The 26,604-nt window shown below is 39.6% G+C and overlaps 1 protein-coding gene across 1 annotated transcript in view; it reads right to left on the bottom strand.

The window, feature by feature from the left end:
* mad1l1 (mitotic arrest deficient 1 like 1) overlaps positions 1-26,250 on the bottom strand; it is a 64,759-nt gene extending 38,509 nt beyond the window's left edge. Inside the window, exons 1-15 of the mRNA XM_044347542.1 lie at positions 26,119-26,250; positions 25,433-25,587; positions 25,201-25,341; positions 24,865-25,044; positions 24,645-24,769; positions 24,457-24,538; positions 24,062-24,192; positions 22,328-22,442; positions 21,779-21,840; positions 17,410-17,496; positions 16,452-16,596; positions 10,842-10,982; positions 10,331-10,387; positions 8,700-8,791; positions 8,369-8,459 (exon numbers count right to left, since the gene is read on the bottom strand). Of these exons, the coding sequence (XP_044203477.1) occupies positions 8,369-8,459; positions 8,700-8,791; positions 10,331-10,387; positions 10,842-10,982; positions 16,452-16,596; positions 17,410-17,496; positions 21,779-21,840; positions 22,328-22,442; positions 24,062-24,192; positions 24,457-24,538; positions 24,645-24,769; positions 24,865-25,044; positions 25,201-25,341; positions 25,433-25,576 (1,593 nt within the window). The 5' untranslated portion in view covers positions 25,577-25,587; positions 26,119-26,250. The remainder of the gene's footprint in view (positions 1-8,368; positions 8,460-8,699; positions 8,792-10,330; positions 10,388-10,841; positions 10,983-16,451; positions 16,597-17,409; positions 17,497-21,778; positions 21,841-22,327; positions 22,443-24,061; positions 24,193-24,456; positions 24,539-24,644; positions 24,770-24,864; positions 25,045-25,200; positions 25,342-25,432; positions 25,588-26,118) is intronic.
* Between the last annotated feature and the right edge of the window lie 354 nt (positions 26,251-26,604).

Genomic DNA, 26,604 nt, shown 5'->3' with positions numbered 1-26,604 from the left:
TTTTTATCTATTTTACCTTAAAACGCAGAAAAAGATGGTACAACTGAGGAAAAAGTTAATCAAGTAAATGAGTATGATCCAATAAAATAAAAAAACATGAAAATCTAAGGATTCTCACAAAGCAAACAGGAACAATTACCTCTTTCACTGCAGATGCCAGTCTGCAGGAGAGAAAGTGGTGCCCTACAGTACATGTATATGTATTATAATTCAGTTCACTGATGCAACAACGGAAAAAAAAAAACACCAAATTACGTGAGTTTCAAAGTGGATGTTCACAACCTGCTTAATATTACAGTGTTTCAGTTGGCCTGTTTTGCATGTGTGTGCGTTTACGTGCATATATAAACAGCCTACTCTTCCATACAGTATTTACAGTGCGGCAAGGTGGAGTGCCGTTCTAAGTGCCTGAGGCCATATATCTCTTATTCATAGAACAACAATAACAAAACATCAAATACCAGGGCGCAGAGCCGGTTTTAAAAAAAGAGAGCAAGAGGCAGGGAGAGAGAGAGAGCAATGGAGCAAAAGTTCAAGAGCATAAGAAAGGGAGTGTGTGTGTGTGTGTGTGTGTGTATGTGTGTGTGTGTGTGTGGAGGGGTTGGGGGGGGCATCGAAGTCCAGGGAACAATGTCTGTTTTTAACACAGCTGAACAAATCACTCTGAAACATCCACTTATATACTCGACACGGCACCGACCACAAGGGACACGAGTCACTGATGGAACAGGTGACACACTAATGTGAGTGCGTATGAGTACGAGAGTGGATGGGTACTATCACGAAGTAAAGATGGAAAAAAAAAAAGCACACACACACACACACAAAAACCATTAAACCACTGAGATAAAGTGAGGGTGAGTGAAGAGACGATCTGTCTTCTGAGTCACATTATCAAAAACAGCTTGGAGCTCCTTTCTTGATGTTGCCTTTTTTTAGCTTCTATCTTTTACAAATTGTCTTTACCTGTACTGAGGTCATTACAAGTGCATTTAAAATATTGGGTAACCCTAATTTTAACCAAAAAAAAAAAATCATTCTCACTTTCCCCTACTAGTACTGGTCTCCCAAGACAGCAAAGGTTTAAGGAATTTCAGTTATGGATCACAAACCGTTGAAAAATTCAAATAACGATCCAACGTCTTTAAAAGATAACGTCCCAGTTAATGCAAGTGTGGACAATGCACAGGCCTTCAATATCAGCTTTCTTTTAAAACTACACTGAATGGAGTAAAAATTGAGGGAATGGAGTAAAACTGGATGGAGCTTCAGCACAGAATTCCTAATATAAAGTCCTTTAAACTGGGCCCAGGGAGGGCCCGGTGGAGTGTAAACATACAGTTAGCCAACTGGAGCCTGAAAACCCCTAGATGGAGTTCAGAGTAGTAGTAGTGACGCAACAGCATCCACTATGCTATGCACTGAGAGCAATTTTGTTTGGTAATGGGCTTATCCCTGTAAGTCTTAGTCCAGGACACAAGTATCTGGTCTCCTTTGTTAAAATCTTAAGTTCAACTCAGACAAACATGCAAAGCACAAACTGGGAATAACATTTGCAACCGTTCCTGTTCTGATGAGCATTAAGGCTGCAAGATCCAGAGGTCAACATAAGTCATGGTCACAAAATATTACTGTGATATTATTGATCAATATCGATGTTTATCATAAAATATATATAATTTGATCATGCTGCCATTTGAAGAGTATCCTGATGATGACTGAGGCCTGAAGAAACCAGAGAGTTCATTAGTTAAACTTTAGAATATAGTTTAACATAAAAATAGAATAACATAATATAAACATTTAACTGCGCAAACATGCTTTATCTGCCATAACAAAACAAGTTAGCTTTCCTTGTAACTTATTGAAATTATGTAAATAAAACTAAAGCTGTGATTACTATCACATCAAATTCCTTTAGCAGGGCAGCAAACATCTCAAACGTTCAACCAACCAAGGTACAACCAAGACAAAAAAAGTAAGTTCACTATCATTAGATACACTAGTTTGCTTTATGAGACAACACTAGTGTTAGTGGGTAACTAGCACTTTGTTGCTATTCTGTTTTGAGCTTAGCCTAGCTTAGCAGTTAGCTTTGTGTATTTGCAGTCAAAGCAGACTTTGTTAAAACAATAGCATGTGATGACTGTTCCACAGTTGCAGACAGGATGTCTCTACAAGAGAAATGTGTTTGTGAGTTAGAGCAGCTTTTTCCGGTTAATGTTACTTTAGACATAATGGGCATTCCAGTCAGTGGTCGCCCTGCTAATGATAGCACTAGCGTAGCCTCATTGGCTGCGATAGGGAATGGGCGTGTGCTTTGACGTGCAGGCCAAAAACTGCAGACTGACTGGCTGTTGTCATGTTTATTTCTGCTGTGTGATAGGCTGTTAGATCTATCCATAGTAAAAAAAAAAAAAAAAAAAGAAGTAAAAATGTTTTTATTTAATTTTGTTGCAATCACCAATATCACCATATCACCCATATGCTTCTGTGTGATCAAAGCCAACAACAAGGATGTCTTCCTGTCTGTGTCTTCAGTTGGGGTCTGCTGTCTTCCCTCCGAAGCCAACATGGCAAGAAGAAACAGCACATAATACTTATTTGGGTGGATTGCTAAGACTTCAACTGACCTGACCTGGTGACAAGACTAGCCGAGTAGCCTTTGTGTAAGTGAGGTTGAAGAGCTTTTTAGACTAAGTAGAATTAACATTAGCATCTCTGTTACGCTCTGCCACAGGGACCCAAGCCTTAGGGAGTTTATAGATAGGCAAGAGGAGGTTGAGGTTATGCCTGGAAAGTATCAAGGCAAAGGTCTGCAGAGTAGCAGGATCCTCCATGGAAGACTGAGCTGCAAGGCCTTCTCCTCCTCCTCGTCCTCCTCCTCTTTAGTTTCACACATTTTCAACATGGAGACAAGCTCAGTGTAGGAGATTCACTCAGATTCCCTATGGAATGTGCAATATGTCATCCTCTTCCTCATCAGACAAGTTGGTCACGTTGAACCATCTTCACCTGTAGGAACCAAGTGTTGGAGTGACCTTTCTCATGTCTTTTGGCAGTAATTGGACTCTTAGTTGTAGTGTGCCAGCTAGTGGATGATAGCTTTTCTGTTTTCTCACTGAAATATTTATGTGTATAAGAAGATATAGCTGTGATTTATATGGTAAAGAAATCTCTGATTATGGCTTTAAAGGTTTGTAAAGCGAAGATTTTACAATATTCCAAGTATTTAGAAACTTTTCCAGAGAAATTCTCCCCTGGGAAGTCTTGGAAGTGGAAGCGAAAAGAATACTTGTATGTTCAATCAAATGTTTCACCATAACTGTCATTACTGACATTTCTCCCTCAAATTGCATCTTACTCTGAGCAGGCTGAAGGGGGATGAGGCACTCTTTTCTGACATCTCGAATCATTTCACTGATTTACTGGATAAGAACAGAGCTGCACTGCCATCATCTCTTCTGCTCAAAAGTCAGGCTGCTATCAGTTTTATTCAGAAATGTCATGATTATTTTTTCCCCCCTACATGCTAGACTTTAAGTTTGCTGGGAAGACAAATCGACTAGTAGGAATGAAGCTCAGCCAACAGCATACAGTAACATTAAGCTTTACGATGATGCAGGGAAAGTCCTCATAAGTTTACAGGAATTCAAAACTAGAAGGGCATGTGAAACGATGATGCTATGTGGGACTCTTCCAGCTTCTTCCGATTGTGGAAGAGACTGTTCCTTCTCGTCCTCCTTTGCAGCTGCCATCCTTCGACCGATGTGTTCAGCCAATATCAGAATCAGAGCATGGTGTGTATTTTTGGAAAACACCCAGCCTCACTCATTTAAAGGATTTTGCAGTGATCTTTATCTGTACACTATTTGGGGCATAAATTTCAAAATAAATAATAAACTAATTAAGTGACTAAGAAGATGTTCATGTTATTTATTACCTGAGCCAGGGGAAGGGATGTGGGCTCTCTTATTATTTTCAACACATACTAGTTCTAAGGTAAGATTGTGGTGAATTGCTTAAAAAAAAAACAAAAAAAAACATTGTCTTTTACAAATATTGCTTTTAACACTACTGTATTGTCTAGTGACGTATGGGCAGGGTTCCCCAAAGTAAAGTGGTTATGAAGGTGGTCGGAGTTCATGACACAGTTGTTTAAGAAAGCTACAATTTTATTTTCCTTGCTAGTGGGAGTGTCAAGTGCAGGCAATTTCCTGTTCTGTCCATCTACCCCAATATTATGGAGAGCAAAATGTCTAACAACTTACAACAGCTACTAGCCACGTTGCTGTAAAACCTTGTATAAATGTTATACTTTTAGCTCCACTATCAGTGAAGCAAAACCAAAAATGCACTGCAGCCTCTAGGGATTGCTCGCAGGCTTTAAAACTTCAGTCGTATTTTTACATACATTTACTCCTTTAATTACATGAATGATTTTCAAAGGTCTTTTAATACATAAGAAAGACCATGAAAGAAACTGGATGAAGTCTTTTAAACAGATAAAACCGCCATAAACATACAAACATTAATATGACATCACTAACACAACAAAAGCTTGAATTACATCATTATCCGGGCTGTAAGCATGCCATGGTCAGGATATTAATATATATATATATTTTTTAGCAGTATTTCTCTTTCTATCTGACAGTAATGTGTAAGCATTATGATGCAGTGGCTGAGTATTGTAAAATTGGCATGCCAATGTAAGCACATGCACAGCAGATAGACTAAGTTGATGCAACCTCTTGCAACGGCAACAATTATCTCCATCTAGACTCAGGCATGACAGCAAGAGCGAAGAAGACAAAGTAAAGCAGTGTTAAAGGTAGAGTCAGCAATTCTCATCCAGTACACTTTTTTGTCAAATTCAGCGAATATCTCCTCACAGTCTGCTTGTTTTCCCTTCTGTGTGTGCATGCTGGAAAAAAATCCAGTGTGCATACACAACACTGGCTCTGTAAATAGGCATGTTAACACAGTGGCTCAGACCACACAACACTACTCTGGCCAATCAGCTGCAGGGGACAGGATAAGGGGAAGTCATCAGAGCAGCTGACTGTGTGAGGACATGACAGTCTCCCGTCTCCAGCACCTGTTGCATGGTGGGAGAGGGCTGGCGAACTGGAGAGGTTGTAGCCAATTCACATAGAAAGTGTTAAGTCACACTGTATTTGTGTTAGGAACTTATTAACCATATCAATTACTCAATATATACAAACACTGTCAATTTCTTCCCATGGAGTCAACATGCAAACCATTTTGGTTCAATAAATTTCAGCTGTCAGTCAGCCTGGTAAAAGCAGGTCGATTGAGAAGCGGGGAGGCTGCAGAGAGACAGAGTGTGGATGGACTGTTGTGCTCACATGAATCAAGAGTGTTTTTTTTTCCCCCCGCTCGTGATAAAGTGTGAGAGGAACAGAAGTGATTCTGCCATATTTCTCTTATGATCATTGCTTTGGCAACATGCATCTGTGAATTTGGGGGGCAGAGCTTGTGAAGGAGCACAAAGGGAGGAGTGTATTTGTTTGGGTGTTTAGTTCAAATATCAACAATCTTTCTCTAGAATGACTTACTCTACCTTTACTTTATAGTTGTTATGGTCTCTAGTGCAAAAAAACAGCGAATGAAAACAAACAAGACATTAAATCGTAAAGTATGGGTTGATATGGGACAACAGATTTTTTATTTGTTGTTGCTGTTATGAGCTAAAAAATCAAAACAGCTGTAATTTTACTGTATTTGTTGAAGCCATGATGGTAATGTCATTCCTCTCCATGTGCTAATGAAAATGATTTATACCCAGAAACACAGGGTCCAAAACACAGCGGGGCTTCCTTAAGAGGAGAGCTGAACAGCCCTTTACGCCCGTTTGCAAATAACATCATTAGTAAGACTGAATGGAATACTGCAGGTTACTGGAGACAGCATTGTCAGACAGATTTATAACAAATATAAAATACCCTTATTATACCCACCAAAAAATCCCATTAAAACAATCGTCAACACAGTCTGTTCAAATCACTGTTTTTAAAGTACAAGAAATAACCCGTCAAGTTTATGTTTCACTGCTCTCTGCCATCAACTGATAACAGATAACTCACAAAGCCTCAACATTTACTGCTCTAAACAAATGGTTAGGAGGAAAAAGAAATCTGGTGCACAGGACATAACGCATTTTACGTTTCTGTCACCATCAATAATGAATGTTTGGAATAAACAGAGAATCTAGTGGTTCTGAAAATGAAAAAGACTGAAGTTTTTGCAGTTTTGCAGTTCTGCTTCTTCCAAACACATTATCTTAAACCTGACATTTCATATTGTACCTTTCACACAAAAATCTCATAACTTAGCATGACCGACAACAGCAACCATGCGTGAGGAAAAAGGAAAAAAAAAAACAGCTGAGAAGACACACGATTCAAAAAAAGCATCCAAACATATTTAAGTCTCAAATATGATAACTTTGATTGTGAAGTAACTTCTTTAAAGTGTAGCAGGCAAACATATATGTAACGCAACTGCTTTCAGAGATGTAGCCATGAAGACATAGACTTTATTTACTACCATTTATAGGTCTTCAGAATATGTTAAAAATGTATCAGCTAATACCAGCTCATTGCAGATCGCTATCGCTAACGGTGTATATGTCTGCTGTTAACAAGAAATTGCAAAATAAAAATGCCAAACTAGGCTTGAAGTTATTTAGAAACAGTGTCAACATTACATGGTTTGTCCACCAGAGAGACCTGACAGGTTCATTTTTCACAAATAAAATGTTCCACTTAGCATATACTGTAAATAAAAAAATATATGAAAATCTTTCCTTCTTTTTAAAGTAATTACAAATCAGCCTATATATCATTTTCAGCTTTTTTTAAACTTAGTATTGGCCTCAAAAGTCCAGTATTAAATTATCTGAACATTATTATTTCTAAGATAAGTACTGTACTGTGGAGAATGGTTTTGCATGGAAAGGTGAGGTGAGAGACCGCCTCTTTTAATTGCAAATAAGTAATTTTATAATCAAAAGGGCAAAACAATACTTTAATAACATACAACCATAGTATATTATGTAAGCTGAAATTGAAAAATACTACTTGTAATGCATGATGCATACCAAACCTGGTTTTGTATTCACACAATAAAAGACGCACTGGTCTTAAAAAAAATACATGAAAAATACCTATATACTTGAAATACAGATGTAAAAATCATAATTTTCCAAGAGGGCTTACTAACAGATTATTACAGAAATCTAATTACACTGGTAATATCAGTTGCTGGCAGTCATACTAGTCAGTATGATCTAAATATAAAGACGGGGCGGAAATTATGGGTTTGGCCACATGAATCTGACGTGCGAGATGATACAATGAAAAAATCCCATTTCCAGTCTATTTAAGCATTAAATTCTGTAAGACATTCATTTCTTTTCATTCAGCAGTTCACTCCTTTCAAACGCTTCTCCTTTCAGTAACTCATCTCTTCACTCAGTCTGATGTAGAGGTCTCCTGGTGTGCAGTAGACCATGTAGGAGTCATAAAAATTAACTCCTAAGAACTGACCTGATCCATTGACCATGCAACCTTGAAACCCCTGCACAGACACACACACACACACACACACGCACACACTCCTACGCACACTCAGTTGTCAATTGCCTTAAAAGTGGTGGTCATGCCTGAGAACACATGGATTCCATTCACCACACAGCTAAATGGAACCAACACGCTTGCCCACACACGTTTCATTAAAGTGCCCTGGTAGGTTTAGTTTGGCACAGTATGAGTCAGAGGAGTTAGAGGACCTGACTGAGATGAAACGCGCACACACACACACACACACACACACACACACACATACATACAGAGCCAATTTAAAAAGGAGGGATCAGGTGTAACTGAGGGAGTTAGTTAAGTAACTTTGCAAGATGAAAGTAGCTGGATTAGATGCACACAGTCATGCGTGTGTGTGTTCGTGCATGCTAAAGGTAGATACCGACCAGGATTCATTTCATTTCAGACAGTTTCATTCCCAGCTGACACTGGGGCAAGTCTACATTTATTTTGACAATATCTCTTCCCCCCCCTACTGCTCTGTCCATTCTAATCCCTTCAACCAATAAAGGAGGATTTTAAATCTGCCACAGGTTCTACAACTTTTCCATTGGACGCTGCTGGAATCACACCTGGGTCCAATTGTGCTTGAAAAACTGTCAGATACGGGAAGCGTTTGTGTGAATCAATCTCTACTGTCATACAGGCTCGGCTGCTGCCCTTGGGGTTATTAAATTGGTTCCTTTGTGCTAGACGAGTAAATCCATCACAGAAAACAGTTGGAGGGAAGTCTCGGTACCTACCTGTAGGTTGTGTCTCTCCAGTCTCATCTCCAAAATGTTATTCTGCTCCTCCAGACGCTGCCGCTCCGCCTCCAAATCTTCAATTTTCTGTCTGAAAAATGCACGCACACACACGCTCACTGACTGCTTTCTAACATGTAGAATAACGACTAATGCACATTGTTGGTTTCGAAAGGTTAATCCTTGATGCGTTGCTCTTCTCACACACGAGGTATGAGAGCTTTACATGATTTAATCCACTAGGCATATGCATGAATCTTTCATGTCTTAGGTTTTCAATTGGTAGTCTGTGTAACAGGTAGCGTGTGTGTGTGTTGTGTTTGCTAACTACCTGAGTATAGTGACCTCTTCTTTGGTCACTGCAGAGTTGCTGCCAGTAATAGAGGCTTGCTGTTTCTTCAGAGACTCCAGTTCCAGCTCCACCTGGGAGAGAAAGAGGAAAATGGGCCTAGTGCACTTACATCAGACCACCTTTGGCCATGTGCCTGGCAGAAACCTTTTGGCTGCAGATTAATCCTGAGGACTCTATTCCATTGTGCCGCTATCTTCTCGAGGCAGACATCCAGACAAACAGATATATCCTTTATACACCATTAGATGACTCATTTTATATTTCACAATGTCCCGATCTTTTTTTTTTTTTTCCTCTAGTAGTTGTTTTTAGTCTGTGTCTTAGTTAGTTTCACCATGATCTTGCTCCCCTCTCTGCAATTATCCCTCATTTCCATTTGCGCACCCGTTTTCCTTTTTCTGTGACAGCATCTGTCTTGTCTCTCGGTTCATCCTCACTCTCAGTCTTCCCAAGACGGATAAGTAATTACTGCTATACCTGACAGGTGGATTTCACGCGTCAATACTCATTGCCATGGCTATGTTGATGTCTCCTCGGCAACGGGGAGCCATGAAAAGATGGGAGATCATAGGAGTGAAGACAAAAAGGCAAAGTCACGGGGTGTGTAAGAGAGTTGAGGTCACACCTGCCAACTCTCGACTGTATCCCAGTTTCATACCGTATTTGAAAGCAGTCAACTATTTTATAACTTCTCTATTATTTCACAATCCTGTAGGTAAGAACAAAATATGTATATGAAAATGAATAGATCAATTGTGTGATTTAAACTCTGACAGATCAGACCAGAAAAAGAGAGAGATTACAATATTAAAAGTGTGCTTCCTGTCACCTGTCAATTACTGTCAGTTCAGTCAGGATGTGATAGGAGGGGGATCGTACTCCACACAAGAACGCTAGATGAACTTGTACAATAAATACCTATCCAGCTGGGAAATAAAAGGTCTGTCGGACCAACTTCATTGTCGGGCACAGTGGAAAAAATTACGTCAGCATGTTGGTCACAAAGGCATTAGTGCATCTTCGAGTCATAAACAAGCACAGTGCACCTGCCAAGAACACAGTTGTGACCGAGAGGGCATCCGAAGCAGATAAAGCGCTGAGGTAAAAATGTCATAGTAGTGATAGTAATAACTAAAGGATATGGCTGGCAATTTTCTATATCTTTCTTTTTGTCAACTAATATCAAACCAACAATGACCTGATCCTTCTTAAAAGTATTGTGTGTGTATCCAAAGCCTGATATATCATATCCCTCTACGCCGTAGACCTCCGTTGTTGTCTAAAACCTATTAAAAACACATCAGTAAGCCACACCGTTGCACTGGGTGTCATGTTCATTCATCCCCAAAGAGTATGGGTACATTTGTTTCTTTAGAAACAGTTTCAATGACTAATAACACAATACTTGTAAGTAGGATCAGTTCAATGTTGGTTTGGCTGCACATGAGATTTGTTGACCATAAGAAAAATATAGAAAATTGCCATCCTTACCTTTTTAGAGGCTCATGGCAATAATAAATGTTCTGCATCCTTGTTTCTTAATTTTTAATTCACTAGTTAAGTATGAATGCATTTTCATTAGGGTTAAATGTTATCCAATGTATGCTTACTGTTTGCAGCTGCAACTTGAGAGTCCCCGTCTCTTCCTGAGCTTTGGTTAGCTGGGCCTGAATGGAAGCACAGAGCAGGGAAAGTTACAGACACAGAATGCAAAAAAAATAGAAAAATGACTTCCTGTAAGTGTCTCGCTAATATACGGTATTGACAGAGACAAAGCATGCGAGTGGAGCATGAGTCGAGGAGGGTCTGGAGCAACCATTTATAAACCAAAGTGGACAGTTTATTTAGAATCTCAGAACAACGACAGCAGCTTTCTCCATTTCGTTCCAGTGTTGCTCACAATGCCCCTGTGTACCATGAGTACAGTTTTATCAGTTTTCACAGTGCCTTTAGCTATGAGCAAAGTGTCACTCAGCAACATGCATATTAAACTGGCAGAAGCTAAGGGAGTGCACATCAGTACTTTATATTCAAATTTGGTTTGAAAATAATACACAAGGCTATATGGAAGATAAAGTAGGATAATATAAACACAAGTGTTGTATTTGTGTATATGCACACCTCCATCTCTGTATTGTGGTTCTGTGTCTTCAGCAGTATGTCCTCTGCCTCTCGGAGCCGTCTGCTGAGTTGAGGCGAGTACTCAGTGGCCCCCAGCTCGCTGTCATAGGACTCTAAGATGGCACGCATCCCATCACGCTCCTGTAACACACACACAAACACACACACAATCATTAACATAACCCTTACAAAATGGAAATCCTGCTGTGTACATAAAGTCATGACATTACACAATTCCGTGTTATCGTCTGTGTGCGTGTGTGTGGGTATGTTTGAGCTTTATCAAAGCTCTTTGATGTTTTTTTTTTCTGATTTGTCTGTTACTTGTGTATGTGTGTGTGTGTTAATATGACATGCAAATGCCTTTGTAAATGAGGAACAAAGTATGAGGCAGCAGATGGCAACAAACGTCTATGTAGACAAAGGATAAGGAATAAATCAAGAAATTAAATCAGAGTCATGACAGAGAAATATCTTTGCAAATGAAGCATATGATATTATGCTGCCTCCTCTCTCTTATCTTGGATACGATAAGATAATTAAAAAAATTAAAATGATGTTTTTCTCCTCTGTAATACCGGAATGAAAGACACGTCCTCGACACTGTACTCTGTCCAGTAAATCAACACACCGAGCGGTTGCTTCTCTTAGAGACGAGAGGATAAAAACCTCCCCAAGTCAACATCTTCACAAGTGTCACTCAGACTGACACGGCATCTACAAATAGCTCACTATTCTCTGTCAGTCTGCGTCTGTACGCTTGATGCTTGTGTGTGTGTGTGTATGTTCATTTCTTGCACATAAAAATCACGCATGTCTTAGTATAACTCCAAAAACAGAAACTAAAAAGTATCACAGAGGAAGTCAGTCAGCCGCTCGCGATGCCTCTTAGAAATTAAAAAACTGTCAAAAAAAAAAAAAAAAAAAAGAGAGAGAGTGTGGGTGATGGAGCAAGAGGAGAATAACTGGAAGCCGACAGACACATCACAAAAAATTGCATAACTGAGCTCTGAAAATGTCACTAAATGATGGTCTGTGTCAGCCACTCGACTTTGAATAACAAGTCTGCGTTCACCATCTGCATGACAATTTCATTACAAAAAAAATGTTAAATAGGTGCTAAATTAACCCAGAATATTTAGAGAGACGGGAAAAGTAAAAGACACTGTAGTCAGCTGAACTGCAGCAAGTGGACACAAAAAAATAGATACTTATTTTTGTTTATCAATATCTTAGAAACCAACAATGTCAGTAGTATCAGCCACTGGTTAGGAATTTATGACATATCTAATAAACATTAATCTTAAAAATGCATGATCCATAACACATCTATAAATTTAAGCCTTTAAGAGTAATGAATAAATATTACATAGTAAATCTGTTGCCAGGCAACGTCATGTGTGAGAACAATGTAATCTGTTTAAAAACTGGCTAACAGCCTATTTATTTATGCAAGGTCACTGTCAGTCAAGAATGTTAAAATGATGCGTCTCCTCCCCTCCCTTACGCTGCTCTGGTCCTCTCTGCATTATAAAGCAAAGCAGGCGGCGTTTTATAGCGATCGGGATTTATAATAAACCTCTCACAAACATCCAGGCTGCTTAGGACCGTGCTTGAATTTTGAGGGTCATTGAAAGCTCAATAGTCTATTATTAACGAGGCTAATTTGGGGAAGCGCGTGACGGTGAGGTTCAAGTCAGGTAATAAATACCAGCTGAGATAACGGCGTGTAATAAATGTTAATTGCTAAGCGTTACTGTCTTTTTAAGAATTGCTTAAAAGCATCTGCTAAAAGTAAAATTCTATGAATAATGGGCTGCAATCGCCCTGTCAGATTAGCTCATAGGCTAGTATATGAAAACAAACCATGATTACGGTAATCTAATTCAGCCTGTGATTAGCCAGATCAAAACCAACGTAATCCATTTAAAGATGACTGAGTCGGGTTGATTTAAAAACACTATATTTGCAATCGTCCTTAATTCAACTTTATTTGTTTTGGCACCGAAGTGGCATCATTTGTCATACGACATTAGACAAGTGCCTGACACATCCTGCGAGAACCTTGGAAAGGAAGGAAAGGGAAGACAAACAGGACTGAACAGAAGTACAAAAAAGGTACAAATACCTTTAGAGGTCAGTAAGCGTTAGTGTATGTGTGTATGTTTGCTGCCAATCCTTAACAGCTGGGCCTTTGGCTATTTACAGTCTATTAACGTGCAATGAAATTCACTCAATCTAAATCAAAAATCTGCCAGCTCCTCTCTGATAAAAACTCTCATTTTAAAAACACACCAACAAACGGTGCAGGACAGAGTGACAAAACTATCACTATGGTTTTCATCACCTTTTTTTTTTTTAAATTGCTTTTACGTCAACTGTAACTGTTCCTCTAATGGGTCAACGAGTCCGTCGAGCAGGCAAACTGTAGACTGAAGGAGACGTAGGCATGTGAGCCGAGAGGGAAGGATTCATATCACTGCCAGATGTGTGTGTCTGAGTTGAATTCGGTCTCCTCTCTACATCCTTAACAACTGCTTTCAAGGTGCAGCTGAGCAAGGCATTTAATCATCATCGATCTGTGGCGGGGTCACTGAAGATCTGCTTATGTCAGGGCTGAGACAAATAGTCGATTAGACGAGCGGTTGACCCGTATGAAATTAACTGACAGCGATTTTGATAACTAATTCATCGCTGAGGTCGTCTCTCAGCCAAAAATGTCAAAACACTTTCAGCTTCTCCAATGTGAAGATTTGCTGTTTTATCAGTTTTATTTCTCGGTTGATCTTTGAATAATGAAACACAGTTGAATATCTGTAGGATTTAGACTGTTTATCAGACTTGTAGCAAAATATTTGCTACAAATATTGAAGATTAGGCAAAAATCCAACAACGGATTAAAAAAAACGACGGCAGTATTTGATACACAATTTTCACAGATGAGGAAACAAAGTCATTATGTTGTTCTTTGTATTTACTGTGTTGTGACTCTGATGTCTGATAAGATCTAACGGATGAATGAAAAGGAAACATACAGAGGTAGAAAAAGGAGACAAATGTAGATGATGTGCTGAGTGTTTGATGATTTTATGGTTATTTCTGCATTATTTATTAGTGATTGAAGCTGTACACAAGTTGCATTAGCTGCAAATTCTGTGCAACATTTGGCCCTGTAAAGTCTGCCTCAACAGTTCCCAAACTATCAGAGAGTACTAACCCCGAGGCGGGAACATTTTAGGCGCATGGGACCATCGTAGAGGAATTGAATTTAGCCCCGAGTGCCTTCAATCAAACTGCAGGTAAAGTTCCTGAGTTCCTAAAATGTTCTTATTCCCCGTGGGAAAAAGTTCCTGCTGTGAAAAACCCCCCAGAAAAAGAGTAATCTGAAGATCACTTTGGCCTCTGGAGGAAAAAAATAAATCATTAGTAGCATCCCAAGCATATCTATTAGATTATTATGTTGAGGTTTTCTTAGAATGATAAATGAATGAGAGATAAATGATGAATAAAACACTAAATGTGCTTGTGCAGTTGTGCATGAACATATTCAGCCACTCATTTAGCTTTATAGATATTTGGCAACTCAGAAGTAAAATGTTCAACAAACCGCCGCTGAATAAATATAAAAAGGTCAAAATTTTAAAAAGCAGAGTATTTAACAACAACTGCGATGGATATTTTTTTAAACGCATTGTGACTGGACGATAAACAACGATTATCCACACCCCGCTGAACGCTTGATAAAGTGCAAATGGTTGAATGCCAAAACAGTCTTGAGCCAAGTCATACTTCTATCATGCCTTTAGTATTGTTTAGTTATGGTTGTGTGTGTGTGTGTGTGTGTGTGTGTGTGTGTGTGTGCGTGATTTGTGTACTTAGAGAATGAGCATGTTGCCCTGAGGAATTACACACACACTGAGAAATCAATATTGCAGAGAGGTCTAGTGCGAAACTCTCGCGAGCCGCTTTAAAGCGCTCTTGTCTCACTGTTTTATGACGTGACAATACTGAGGTTAAGGTCTGGTTAGGGTTAGGGGAAGATAATCAATATATCGATATAAAACACTAGATGCGACGTGTCATACTGACTTATCATTCTGGGATGGATACATAAGGCAGCCATCTTACCTGGGTCCAGTTTTGAACTTGTTGTAATTGGAAGCTATGGTGAAAGAGGTTTATGTTGTATTTATAATCTTTGTCTTTTTCTACCAATATTGTTTTTTATTCAAAGTAATAAGCATAAGACATCTGTGACTGTCTAGACTGAATAAAAAAAAACAAAGATTCTGATAGAATTTTGATTATTACAGCTCTAAGAGAGAAAATCATGCTTTCAATCATGAAGATAATCTCATAATTTTGCATTTATGTTGCAGACAATGATTTTGTTTTTTCAATTTTGCCTTAAGTTAATATGCAAGAAATATCTTTGGTGTTCTGAATGGATGATTTACTACGTTAAACAATATCTTTTATGAAAACATCCTAAATAGAGTCAGTATTATGGTAATTACAACCAGAAACACAAGAGAGAAACACACCTACTGTAATATAAAATATACTTATAAAAGTCATAAATTGTACATAAGGCAAGATATCTCTCTCTCTGTCTCACACACACAGGTTTACTTAAGTCACTTTTGGGTTATTTACATAGACTTACATTCATTTCCTGGAGACTTACCCTACCCATAACCACTCCAAACCTACCCTAACCTTAACCACTGACCCAAAAAAAAAAAATCAGCCTTTTACCAATTGGGGACACAGCTTTTGTCTCCAGTTGCACAATCCGTCCCCAGTCAACTGGTCTTAAGTCTGGTTTGTATACCTGAAAGTGACTTAAGTCATAATGTCGCATCTAGTGTTCTGTATCTATGGAAAGATCACGGCTTGGGTTAAAAGCAAATCTTGGGTTACTATCTAGACACGGCCTTCCTCACACCTACAGGCTGGTGGTAGACTGGATCAGCTGGAGGGAAAATATGCTAAATTCTCACGATATATGTACGTATTGAGTTTCTTTGTTGTGTGCGTAAGCCTGATCCTAACCTTAACCCTAACTGCACTTGCGACAGTTCGTCCCTCCAGCTGATCCAACCCAGCATTTACCATGTGTAAACCTAACCAACGAAGGCAGTGAGTACTAGCCAATCACAGTCACTCTTTAAAACAACAAATTTAGTCTTGGTTTTCTCCCCGTACAAATGTAGATGCACTTTGAACTCGACAAGACAAGAATAATTTGAAGCTGCCATTGCTACCGTGTGTAGAGTCACGCACTACTGTCCTGAATCAAGTGCGTGTGTGCAAGAGTTTCGCAAATCTAGGGTTACCATGTAGACACAACCAGCTCAGGGGAAGCAAGACAGACAGATAGAGGAATCGCGTTACATTTACTGACCAATCAGGAGGGAGAGAGAGTAAAGGGGGGAGATTAGGAATTCAATGCCGGCTGTAAGATCCGAGGGCTCCCTGAGTGTTAAAAGCAGAATTCTGGCATCGGGGTGATGCTGGAAAGGTCATGTCATGAGTGTATGAATACCTGCTGATGTGTCTGTATTTGTGGCTGTGTTTATGTGTGCGAGGCTTTGGTTTTCTGGGCACCTTGGTTAATAACAGCACTCTCTTCTGTAGCCGACGGACGAGCGAGTCCTGCGTCTCCCTCTTCTTCTGCTCCTCCAGGGTCTTGCTGCGCTGCTGGGACAGCTCTGTACGGAGCTCGGACTGCGAACGCTCCACGCTCCTCACGCTGACGGGACAGGATGAATAAATAGGCGGAGAGTAGGTGAGTGTGTAGGTTAATAACAGGGGAGAGAGGAGGAGGATTAGTGCTTAATGTTCAAACAATCTGAGAAAAAAAAAAAAGCACTGCGTAGTCAATTTAGTATAATACTTACCTGACTGACATCAAATAATTTCTAGACAAGTGTCCAGAAATTATTTGCAGCAGCGATTTCTGCCGGGCCTGATCAATGGGACCATAATTATACAGGAGGACAATAATTACACCACAAGCTCCCTTCTCCGTCCCCTCCCACACCCACCCCTTCTTCTTCCATTCTGCTGTTTCTAATATTTCATAATGAGCCCAATACGCTCAGCAGAAGAGAGACGCTTGTTAGCTAATGAAAGCTTTCTTAGCTGGACTGAGCTGCGGCATGAATATACCAGAGCATGCGCACACACACACACCTCCCTACAGACATCACCTCTGCCTAAACAGGACAAGTTTAATTAGTGAATTTCCTCTCTCTCTCACTCACAATCTCTCGTACGTACACACACACACACACACACACACACACACACACACACGAAGACACGCCAGTGGTTACTGTCAGGAGTGCTATCAGAATCAGGACCAGTTTAATTAACTTTGTGACAATTAAGGACTTCTCAGAGATACGCTCTAATAGATACACGGGGGGAGAAAGGCATGCAGGAAGACAAAATGAGAGAAAAAGGTCTGAAGGCATAGAGAGGGATTGTGTGTGTGTGTGTGTGTGTGTGTGTGTGTGTGTGTGTGTGTGTGTGTGTGTGTGTGTGGATGAGTGTCTGTTACCAGCTGTTGAGTGTGTAGTTCTGCTCTTTCAGTGCAATTTCTCTCTGCTGGATCTGAATCACCTCCCTGGACAGATCCTCTGGTTTCCTACGGACGGACGCGGCATAGAACAGTTAGCATACACATGTGTACGCACACACACTCACGCTCACACAGACACACACACACAATGAAAAATCAATACGACTGAGAGAGCAGAAAGGACAGAATAGATGAAAACGATGGCGTTTCCATATTCCTTTTGTTAGGCGGCCGGTGGGGAGCTGGGAAATAAAATGATATGAGCAGCAGAGGGAGAGATGAGGAGGATAGTGGGCTAAATACTGGTCACAGTTCTACAAAACAAACTCACTCCGTGGGAGAGATTGACAGATTACAAAAACACACACATACACGAGCGCGCACAATGGGAAGGCAACAATGCAGAAGGTCACATACTCAGAGAGAGACGCGCCGCATCGCCTCCTCTTTCTAAACCCTGTGTGTAACAATGGATCTGTCTAAACATTAACGCCGTTATCTCTTCATCTCTTGTGAAATGGGCGTAAATTAGGGGGCTTTAGCTCCAGATGCTACTTATGCTACCACTTAGCAGTTAAAATCACACACCTGAAAACTGACGCAGCAAATATAACTTGACATACAGGCAACAGACTTGATACTTTGGACCTATAAGAGGTCAGACACTGCTTCACTTCCACTAAAACTGAAGCAAGTCATCAAACTTTAGGTCTCACTAGAGACGGTAAGCAGTAGCCTGAGACCTGATCTGGTATTTCTGCTCCAACTGAGTCATATGACAAATTAGCCATGTGACAGGAAAAAAGGCTAAGATGTCAAGGTTACCATCAAGGCTGAAAAAGTATGCCATGTGAAAGTTGGGTGACGTGCATTTATCACCGCCTCCCCTCGGCTGGGTGGAGCCTTAGGTATGGGAATAATCTCATGACTAAAATATGAGTTCATGAATCATATGATGGAATAACTGTGTTACCAAAAGAAGGTAATTCCACATTGCCCTGAGCACAGAGGGATTAGCCTTCTCCTGAGCTTATATGAGAGGCTGGGTTTTTTTTTTTTTTATGTGTTCTGCTGGGTTTTTTTTGCAGGTCATGAGACATCCGTTCCTGTTGATGTTGCAAATGACAGGTCTGGTTGCATATTATTGGGTGAGATAAAGTGAAATACTACTCTCAGTGTAACCCTGTCAAGAGTAAATGCACTCTGTCTGGATAGTGCAAGTCTACTGTGAGTCTAGTTTTGAGCACACACACTAGAGTGAGTATAAAGAGAAGTGGCTCTGATACCAGAGTTTAGTCCGGGGTCTTGTTAAAGTTTTATGGGTTCAGTTTAAGAAAACATTTGTGACCTGAGGATCCCATTCAATAACACGGAGACAAACTCTTACAACTGTTCATGTGTTTTCAGACAAATAAGGATACCTTTTAGTTCTTTAGAAATATACTACCACTAATTTATCCATTCAGTCACCTATGAATTGACCTCACATTGCATTCTATGTTCATGTTTTCTAAAATATGAAAATATCTACTCGAAAAATAGATTCAGATGACATCAAGTCATTTGTTATCAGCTTTCGTTGGCGAAAAAGAGAGAATTACTACAATTTTGAACAGCAATTGAAGCAATAATTTGAAAAACAAGATCTGAGCAACGTCAGATACAACGTTTTCATTCAATATTTGTCACTGATGCGATTACACTGTTATAAAAAATAAAAATTCAGAGCCTTATATATAATCAAAATTCTATCAGAACTTCCCAGAGCCTCTGGTGACTTCTGCAAATTCCTTGAAGCTAGCCCAAAATATTGCGTTTATCATGACACAAAAAGGCAGCGAGTGATTGCCAAAATTGTTGACGACTAATCAAAACAATAATTTTCTTATTACTTTTATATTACTCAGACAAACTTTATTATAAGATTATTTGGTAGCACAACAAGACTGTCAACTATGACACGGTATTCCTGGAAAAACACAAGAAACATGTTGACTGGAGGAACCTGGGAGCTGCTTAGAAGACACAACAAAAGACAAACATATACAGTACATATGAACATCACAAACTTCATCATCTCCATCTTTCAGTCAAAACCATTCCTCCATCAGTGAACAGACGCACATCCACCAAACGGTCTCCAGTCACCCATTAGCTGGTGAAAACTTCACCGAGAAGGAAACCCATTTCCTGAAAAACCTCATCGCATATTTTCCATTTTGTTTTCCTCGTCTCTCCCTTCGACATTGTTCCACATAACAGCCTAATTTTACGAAAATATTTTCATTCCATGTCTGTCAATTTTATTTTTTAATCGTCGACCACATGGCTACACGCGTAAGCGAGCACAATGTTATCAGACTGTGTGACAGAAGGACAGGAAATAAACACCAGCGACCAGCCAACTGCTGGCAAAGTGGAGCTGCGGCTGCGGAGCTTGTCTACTCCAACAGGCAGCTACACTGATGATTGTTGTTGGGGACAGTTAACTTCTGTCCAAAAGTTATTTTCGTCTGGCAAAACAGTACAAACGGCTGGTGAGGAATCAAATCCTGGGTTGGAGGAGATAAACTCCTCAACTACAGCAACATGTGTTTACTCCTCATTAACAACTGCTCCACTCCGTATTCTTTTCACACCGCTAATGACCACCCCCGAAATGCCCGGTGACACAAAGAGTCACAGTATGTAAAGTAATGCAAAACAATATCTTAAGCAACACTGGCTTGCGGTTGTGAGAAATGACTTACTGGGCAGCAAAATTAACAAATCAATAACACAAATAAACACTGGTGTGCCAAAACACTGCAGCCCTTATGAGATATTTCATATCTAATGACAGAGCGAGAAACAGCCTTCGCATACTCTCTAACAGGCAGCTTTGTTTTGTTGTCAACATTAATTCAGACACTGCTATTGACGTTCAAATAATTTATGAAAGTGATATTATTATACTGTCGGTTCTGTGTCATCAATTTTCTCTTCTGCTGAAACTTGTTCGTCGTTAACGTCCAAATAAGCGGTTTAATGACGTAAATCCAGAGTCAGTATCACTTATTTCATCATTCTTACACTTTCTCGGAGAAACTTTGACTGAATCAGATACCTGAAAAGATTCCCAACAATACAAATTATGAAATAATGACTGCTTAACAGGCTATAAAGTGATCACAATATCACACTAAAGTCTGAGTCAATACCAATTCTCATACAGCGCTGTTGTTGTTAGTGCAGTAAAGGTGAATAGATTGTGGGTTGAAACGCTCTTGTTTTCAATTTCCCCTCTACATCTCGGCATCGTATCCGGGAAAACCACGTCTTGACCCGCCTGACAATTAAGTTGGACATTTAATAAATAGTTAAAACAGCTCCGAGGAGTTTCTAAATGTTTATTTGCAAGCTACATTAACCTTTACTTTACAGCAGTATGAGCCTCACACATATGGCTGCCCTTTTGCAGCCGTATATGCAACACAGTTTGTTTGTTTGTTTAAATCAAGAGTAGCTCGTAGCAGTCAGTGACGTGGCAGTCTGCACACCTGAATTCTGCAGAGTTTCAAATTATTAACTCAATTTAGCCCGGATGACAGCCTTGTCTGACTTAAGTTTTCAGATAAATGACGGACAGCCCGACCAAATCCTTGTGAATATCAAACCGAGGTTGTTATTATATTCCTGTGATCCTCTCCTCTGTGATCTTTTAATAACTGAAAATTTAACAAATGCTGTCAGGTCCCATAACGTATTAGATAAGACTAAAATTAAAGCTTACATGAGAAAAGATTTCCTTTCATTTCGTAATTTATACAGTGTGTCTACCTTTTTCTTCTCGCCCTGAAGGTTGAACACACATGACGCACACACACACACACACATGCTTACAGTATAAGACAAACCGGATACGACTGCGTGGATGGGTTCGACTTAACATTCTGTTTACATCACAGTCAGAGTTAATCATAGAGAAAATGATGTGTATGCGTGCGTGTGAGCGCGCACGTGTGCATGCATGCGTGCGACGGACAAGGCTGCAGTGTTTATAATCTGTCGGATCTGCTCCACCGCTCAAATGGAAACATGCAATCATTCTCTCATTACCAGTTTTGACTGGATGCATTGAGACACACTCAAGCGCACACACACACACCTGCAGGTATAAGACAAAACACACACACACCTATACATGCTGGTGGAATCAATCCACAGTGATGAGGCAGATTTATTTGGAGTGACCACAGCTCCACCTGGAGGCCTTTTTACATATTTCATATTTTATATTTAAAAAAATGCAATGATATAACTTTGAAGAACAGACGTGTATACCTAACAATCACACACACTCTCTGACCTTATGTTGAGTCCAGTAGATTGTCCGAGGTTCTCCCAGGCTTGGAGCTTTTCTGACAGTTTCTAAAGAGGATTTAAGAAACATTGAGAGAAATATTGAGTATTGTCTGTCCGACAACAGGAAGTGCATAATTTATGACAGCCATCGAGTGCAGAGAATTAAAACTTCATACGTTTGAGCCTGGCCAATGTGTCGTTTTTGAGGCTGATAACGACAAAACTTAATTGTAAAAACAACTTGATCATATCAGAAAATATTGCTTTCTTACACAAAAATGTAACACAACTGTTTTTAGTAATAACTGCTGAAATTAACTTGAATTAAGAAAATTCAGTTTTAAGAAAAAACAAATAAAGAAAACAAAAGTGAAGCCTAAAACACATCCAGCAAGTATAGACATTAATACAATATACTGTATGTAATCAGCCAATATAATCCAATGATTTAGGCTTTCCAATATATCAGACGGCTCTGATGATTTCATGTTTATAGAGGTGGAGTGTTATAATCATACGCTTCAGAGAGAAATGCACAATACACACAGTCTACCTCCTTTTCCAGTTCTATATTGACCAGCTCTTCTTTGGTTTTCTCCATCCTCTCCAGCTTCCTCCTCAGCCCCTCCACCTCTTCTTTTAACAGGCTGCAATTCTCTCTGCTCTCCCTGGATGGAGCGAGGAGGGAGTGAACAGAGCAAAGAAAATAAAAAAAAAAAACACAAAATAACTTCAAAGCTTAGGACTCGGTGTTTGATGTAGGAATGGCATATTTTTAATCCCTGGTCACATTCATACTAACATGATTTTAAAAACTAATTTTCAGACGTACTTTTTTTTTTACAAGCACAGAAAACAGTTTGCTGGGAATGATCAGGTAAAAAAGCAGAAAAATATGTAACTCGTTATCATGTATTGCTTTAATCTAATCACTCTAAAACCCCAGATTACATGCAGTTTCTCTCTGGAAAGGGATCAGGCAGTAGCAAAGATAAAAGAAAATTGTAGAGGAAGAAAATTGCATTATGATTTTTAATAATTACGTATTTCAAAAGCAAATCACAACCTTGTAGTGATGTTTTCAGTGACACAAGATGTCAAAAGGTTTACATGGCCGAGCAGACAGGTTTGTCTAGTAGAATTCTTGCTCTGTTAGCAATGTTATTCTTTTCCATTAAATCATAAAAGGAAACTGAGTTTCACATTTTACATATATCAAGGTTTTCTTACCATTATAAGACTTAAGCACAGGGCCTAAGTGTTTTTCACAGCGTCTAAGCCGAATGAAAAGAAAAAACACTATGCTGAGAGTTTTCTACCACATTTTGCTGTCATCTATGATCATGCTAGCTTCTTGGTCCTCTGCTCTCTGTCCGTGTTTGACCGAGGTCAGGGCTCACCTCCTCCACACACACACAGAGCGGAGAGCAGAGCAGACAGGACGTGGTGGACACAGTGAACCAAGTGAAGTGAAAGCTAATGTTTTACTTGAGGTGACGACAGCTACGCTCATTACTGTAAGTGCAATAAAGCCCTCACGAGTAAAAAAGCCAGTAAGTGATTTATCAAACACCCTGTTCAACAAGCATGAACACGTAGAAAATGGATATTTCAATCTGCTTTGTCCGCAGTCTCTCGGTATGTTTTACACAACCACAATGCGCTTGTTAAGTTAATAGCAAATTGTTATGAACAAACTGAAACGAAAGCTGTTTGTATGTAGTCAAACTGTTTATCTTAGTTTGCCATAAATCTTAAATTCTGGCAAATTCTTGTAAACTTAGCTGCTGGCTGAGACGGCAGCACTTCCTCTTTACCAGCAGTACCTGCAGCAGTGAATCACATCGGCAGCAGAGGGAGGAGGACAGAGGACAGACTGATGTCTCTGTTCCTCATTCATTCTAAACTTCACTCAGTATTTTGATGTCAGGAATATTATTTATTTTACTGACATTTTAGATTTGTTTCCAATGAGATATTTTTGAGTTTATATAGTGACTTTGCTGTTGTAAACATCACTGTTGCTGCTTTAGAAACAGTATTTAGTTGTAGAATAGTTAAGTGCATGTAAACACACATTGTCTCCGGTTTTGAGGATCCAAACCATATGAGCAAAGTTACCTGTCACCTAATGGCCCCTAGTGTGGTAAAATGACACAAGTCACATAGAAATGTTAAGAGATTCAAGTCCAATTTCTTTAGCCCTATGTCTATTTGAAAGTCCCAACCACAGAGTGTGAAGTGAAACTTTTTGCAAGGCATTAAAAACTTCAAAAATGTATTTTACCTGAGGAAGGCATTGTCATCTCTGAGGCGCTTCAACTCCTTTTCCAGATCTGGAACCCGGGCCACCTCTGACTTAACAATCTTCACAATAGAGATGTCTTGCTCTTGGATGGCAAGACGCCTCTCCAACTCCTACCAAAACAATGAAGAGAGAAATCAGCCTAAAAAAATATCATCAGTATGTGTGTCTGTCTGTGCTCCTGCATTTGTTACACAATTTATCTAAACCAGCAAACTCTGAGAATGAAATTATTTGGTTTGTTTGTTTTACTAATTAACTATTACAACTAGTGCAACTAGTGATTTGTGGAGAGGGGCATGTTGTGATTTCAGTGTGAGTGTGACAGATCATTTGGTTGTCAATGAAAAAGTCCACCATGTGTGCATGTAAAATACCTTAATCTTGATGATGTGCTCTGAGCAGGAGGACTGAGCAGCTTGGAGACTCTGGCAAAGCTGATACTGATCCTGGTACTTCCTGATAATTATACCAGCAACATATATTTTATCAAGCAGAGTTACATACGAGGTATATTGCTATTATTTGTCTGTTTCTGTGTGTGTGTGTGTGTGTGTGTGTGTACCTGCGTTGTAAATCCAACTGTTCCTGCAATTCCTGGTTTTCAAGGGTTTGAGTAGAAATGGTCGAGTCTTGGTTCTGAATCTTCTGCTTCAGGTCTCTGATCTCATCCTTCAAACAACTGATGGTCTAGAAATATATTAAAGAAAGCCAACATAAGATAAACAACTTGACCACAGTAACAAAAGTATTGCGTGTGTGTGTGTCAGAGAGAGAGTGTGTACCTGGTTAGCAGTGTTCAGTCTAGTATCTCGCTCCTCCAGTTTCTTTTGGAGGCCGTCCAGGTTCTTACGAAGGGCACGATTTGCCTCCACCTGCTCTGATAGGTTCTTAGCTGCCTCTGTGTCTCTGTCCTCCAACTTTTTTATTCGCCCCAAGAGTTCCTGGTTCCGGTCCACCTCGTGCTGCAACATAAAAAGTTGAGAAACAGGTTTCAACTGATGTCTTTTTTGGCATATAACAGTTCAGGTGAGATTCTCTGAATAGTGAGGAAAAGCTATCGATATTTAATTGATCGTCATTATATACACTCTCATTTGCTATGAATGTGTGACTTGTACCTCCAAGTCTCGTGCGCTATCAGACGCAGCCTTCTCTAGTTCAAAACGAGCTCGCTTGTGACTCAGCTCCATCTGCTTCTTCTCCTGGTCCAACTGAAGATAGCGATTCTTGGATTGAACCCTCTCTGCTGCTTCCAACAACTAAAAGGGAGGACAAATCAGTCAGTGCCAAGGTTGCATGTTAGTACTGCTCTTACACAGTTTACTGTTAATGGTGTAAGCGTCTGTATACCTCCATGCTGCGTTTGTACTGAGTCTGCAGGTTTCCACTGCCTGCTGAGTGCTCAGACAGCCGCTGCGGGTGTTCTGGGCGGCTGATGAAGGAATTGAAGGACTTCAAGGTTGTTAGCACAGTGGTGTCGTCTTCTAAATCCATTTTAAGGGTCTCTGGAGTAATACAAACAAAACTTTACCAGAGAAGTTTGAGCTATTTGCTACTTCACTTAACCACTGGCTGTTACTTTCTGATGGAAATGATCCTATTGCATTATGTTAACCCTCTATTACTTTAACCATAAGATTCAGGTTCACCAGTTCAGCCTTATTTAAAACGCCAGAGGCTAATGTTATTAAATGTATGATACCCGAGAGATATGATTGATAAGCAGCGGTATCATAACTGTAACAGCTTCATAAACACAAACGGTAGTTTACATTATTTAAGCTACACTAGCAGCTAAACATCAAAGTTAATATAGCTGCTGAGCTAACCTTTACGTTTACCTTTAATTAAAGTAATTCTGTCAGTTTGCGTTCCTATTTTCATGTAACTTAGCTACATAAGTTAGCTGCTGTTTAAACTGACGTTCTTGCCGGCTAAGCATAAGTTCGTTTCCACCACTATTCACAGGATATTGGCAAGCTAATATTCTTAAAAGAGCCAGCTGGGAATAACGTTACTGAAGCATACGTCCTCACCTCAAAGCTGACTTGTTTGTGAAGAGGAGCAGGCTAGTTGCAGATAAGTTATCTTTGCTCTGCTAGCTTGATAGCAGCACAACTTAAAAATACTGAAATCCCTCCAGTTTTGGTGGAATGAGATGCTCGTAGTATCGCGAGACTTCAGAACATCGCGAGAGTGTCAGTTGAATATAGCTCCTTTGCTTCCAGTTAAAAAGTTTGGAGAAATTAAAGCAATTTGTAACGTTGTAAGTTTAATTTAAATATCTAGATGTGTGTTTCTCCTTTAGCGTATGAATGCAACTCATTAATGTAAGAGTCTGTAAGCTTTAGGCTGTTAGAAGCAACAATTATAGCTCTCTTCATGCATTTTCATGAAGGGACAAAATTAGACAAAGTAGGTCTAACTGTGCAAAAGTAAAGTGAGGATGCTTTCAAAAATAATTCCACGAATAGTGAGAAATGAAGTGATAAATGAATTCCATGAATTATTTATCACTCAAA

Source organism: Thunnus albacares, chromosome 3, assembly GCF_914725855.1.
Source record: "Thunnus albacares chromosome 3, fThuAlb1.1, whole genome shotgun sequence".
Classification (NCBI taxonomy): Eukaryota; Metazoa; Chordata; class Actinopteri; order Scombriformes; family Scombridae; genus Thunnus; species Thunnus albacares.
The sequence above is the reverse complement of the archived record's forward strand: the minus strand, read 5'-3'. Positions and strand labels throughout refer to the sequence as shown.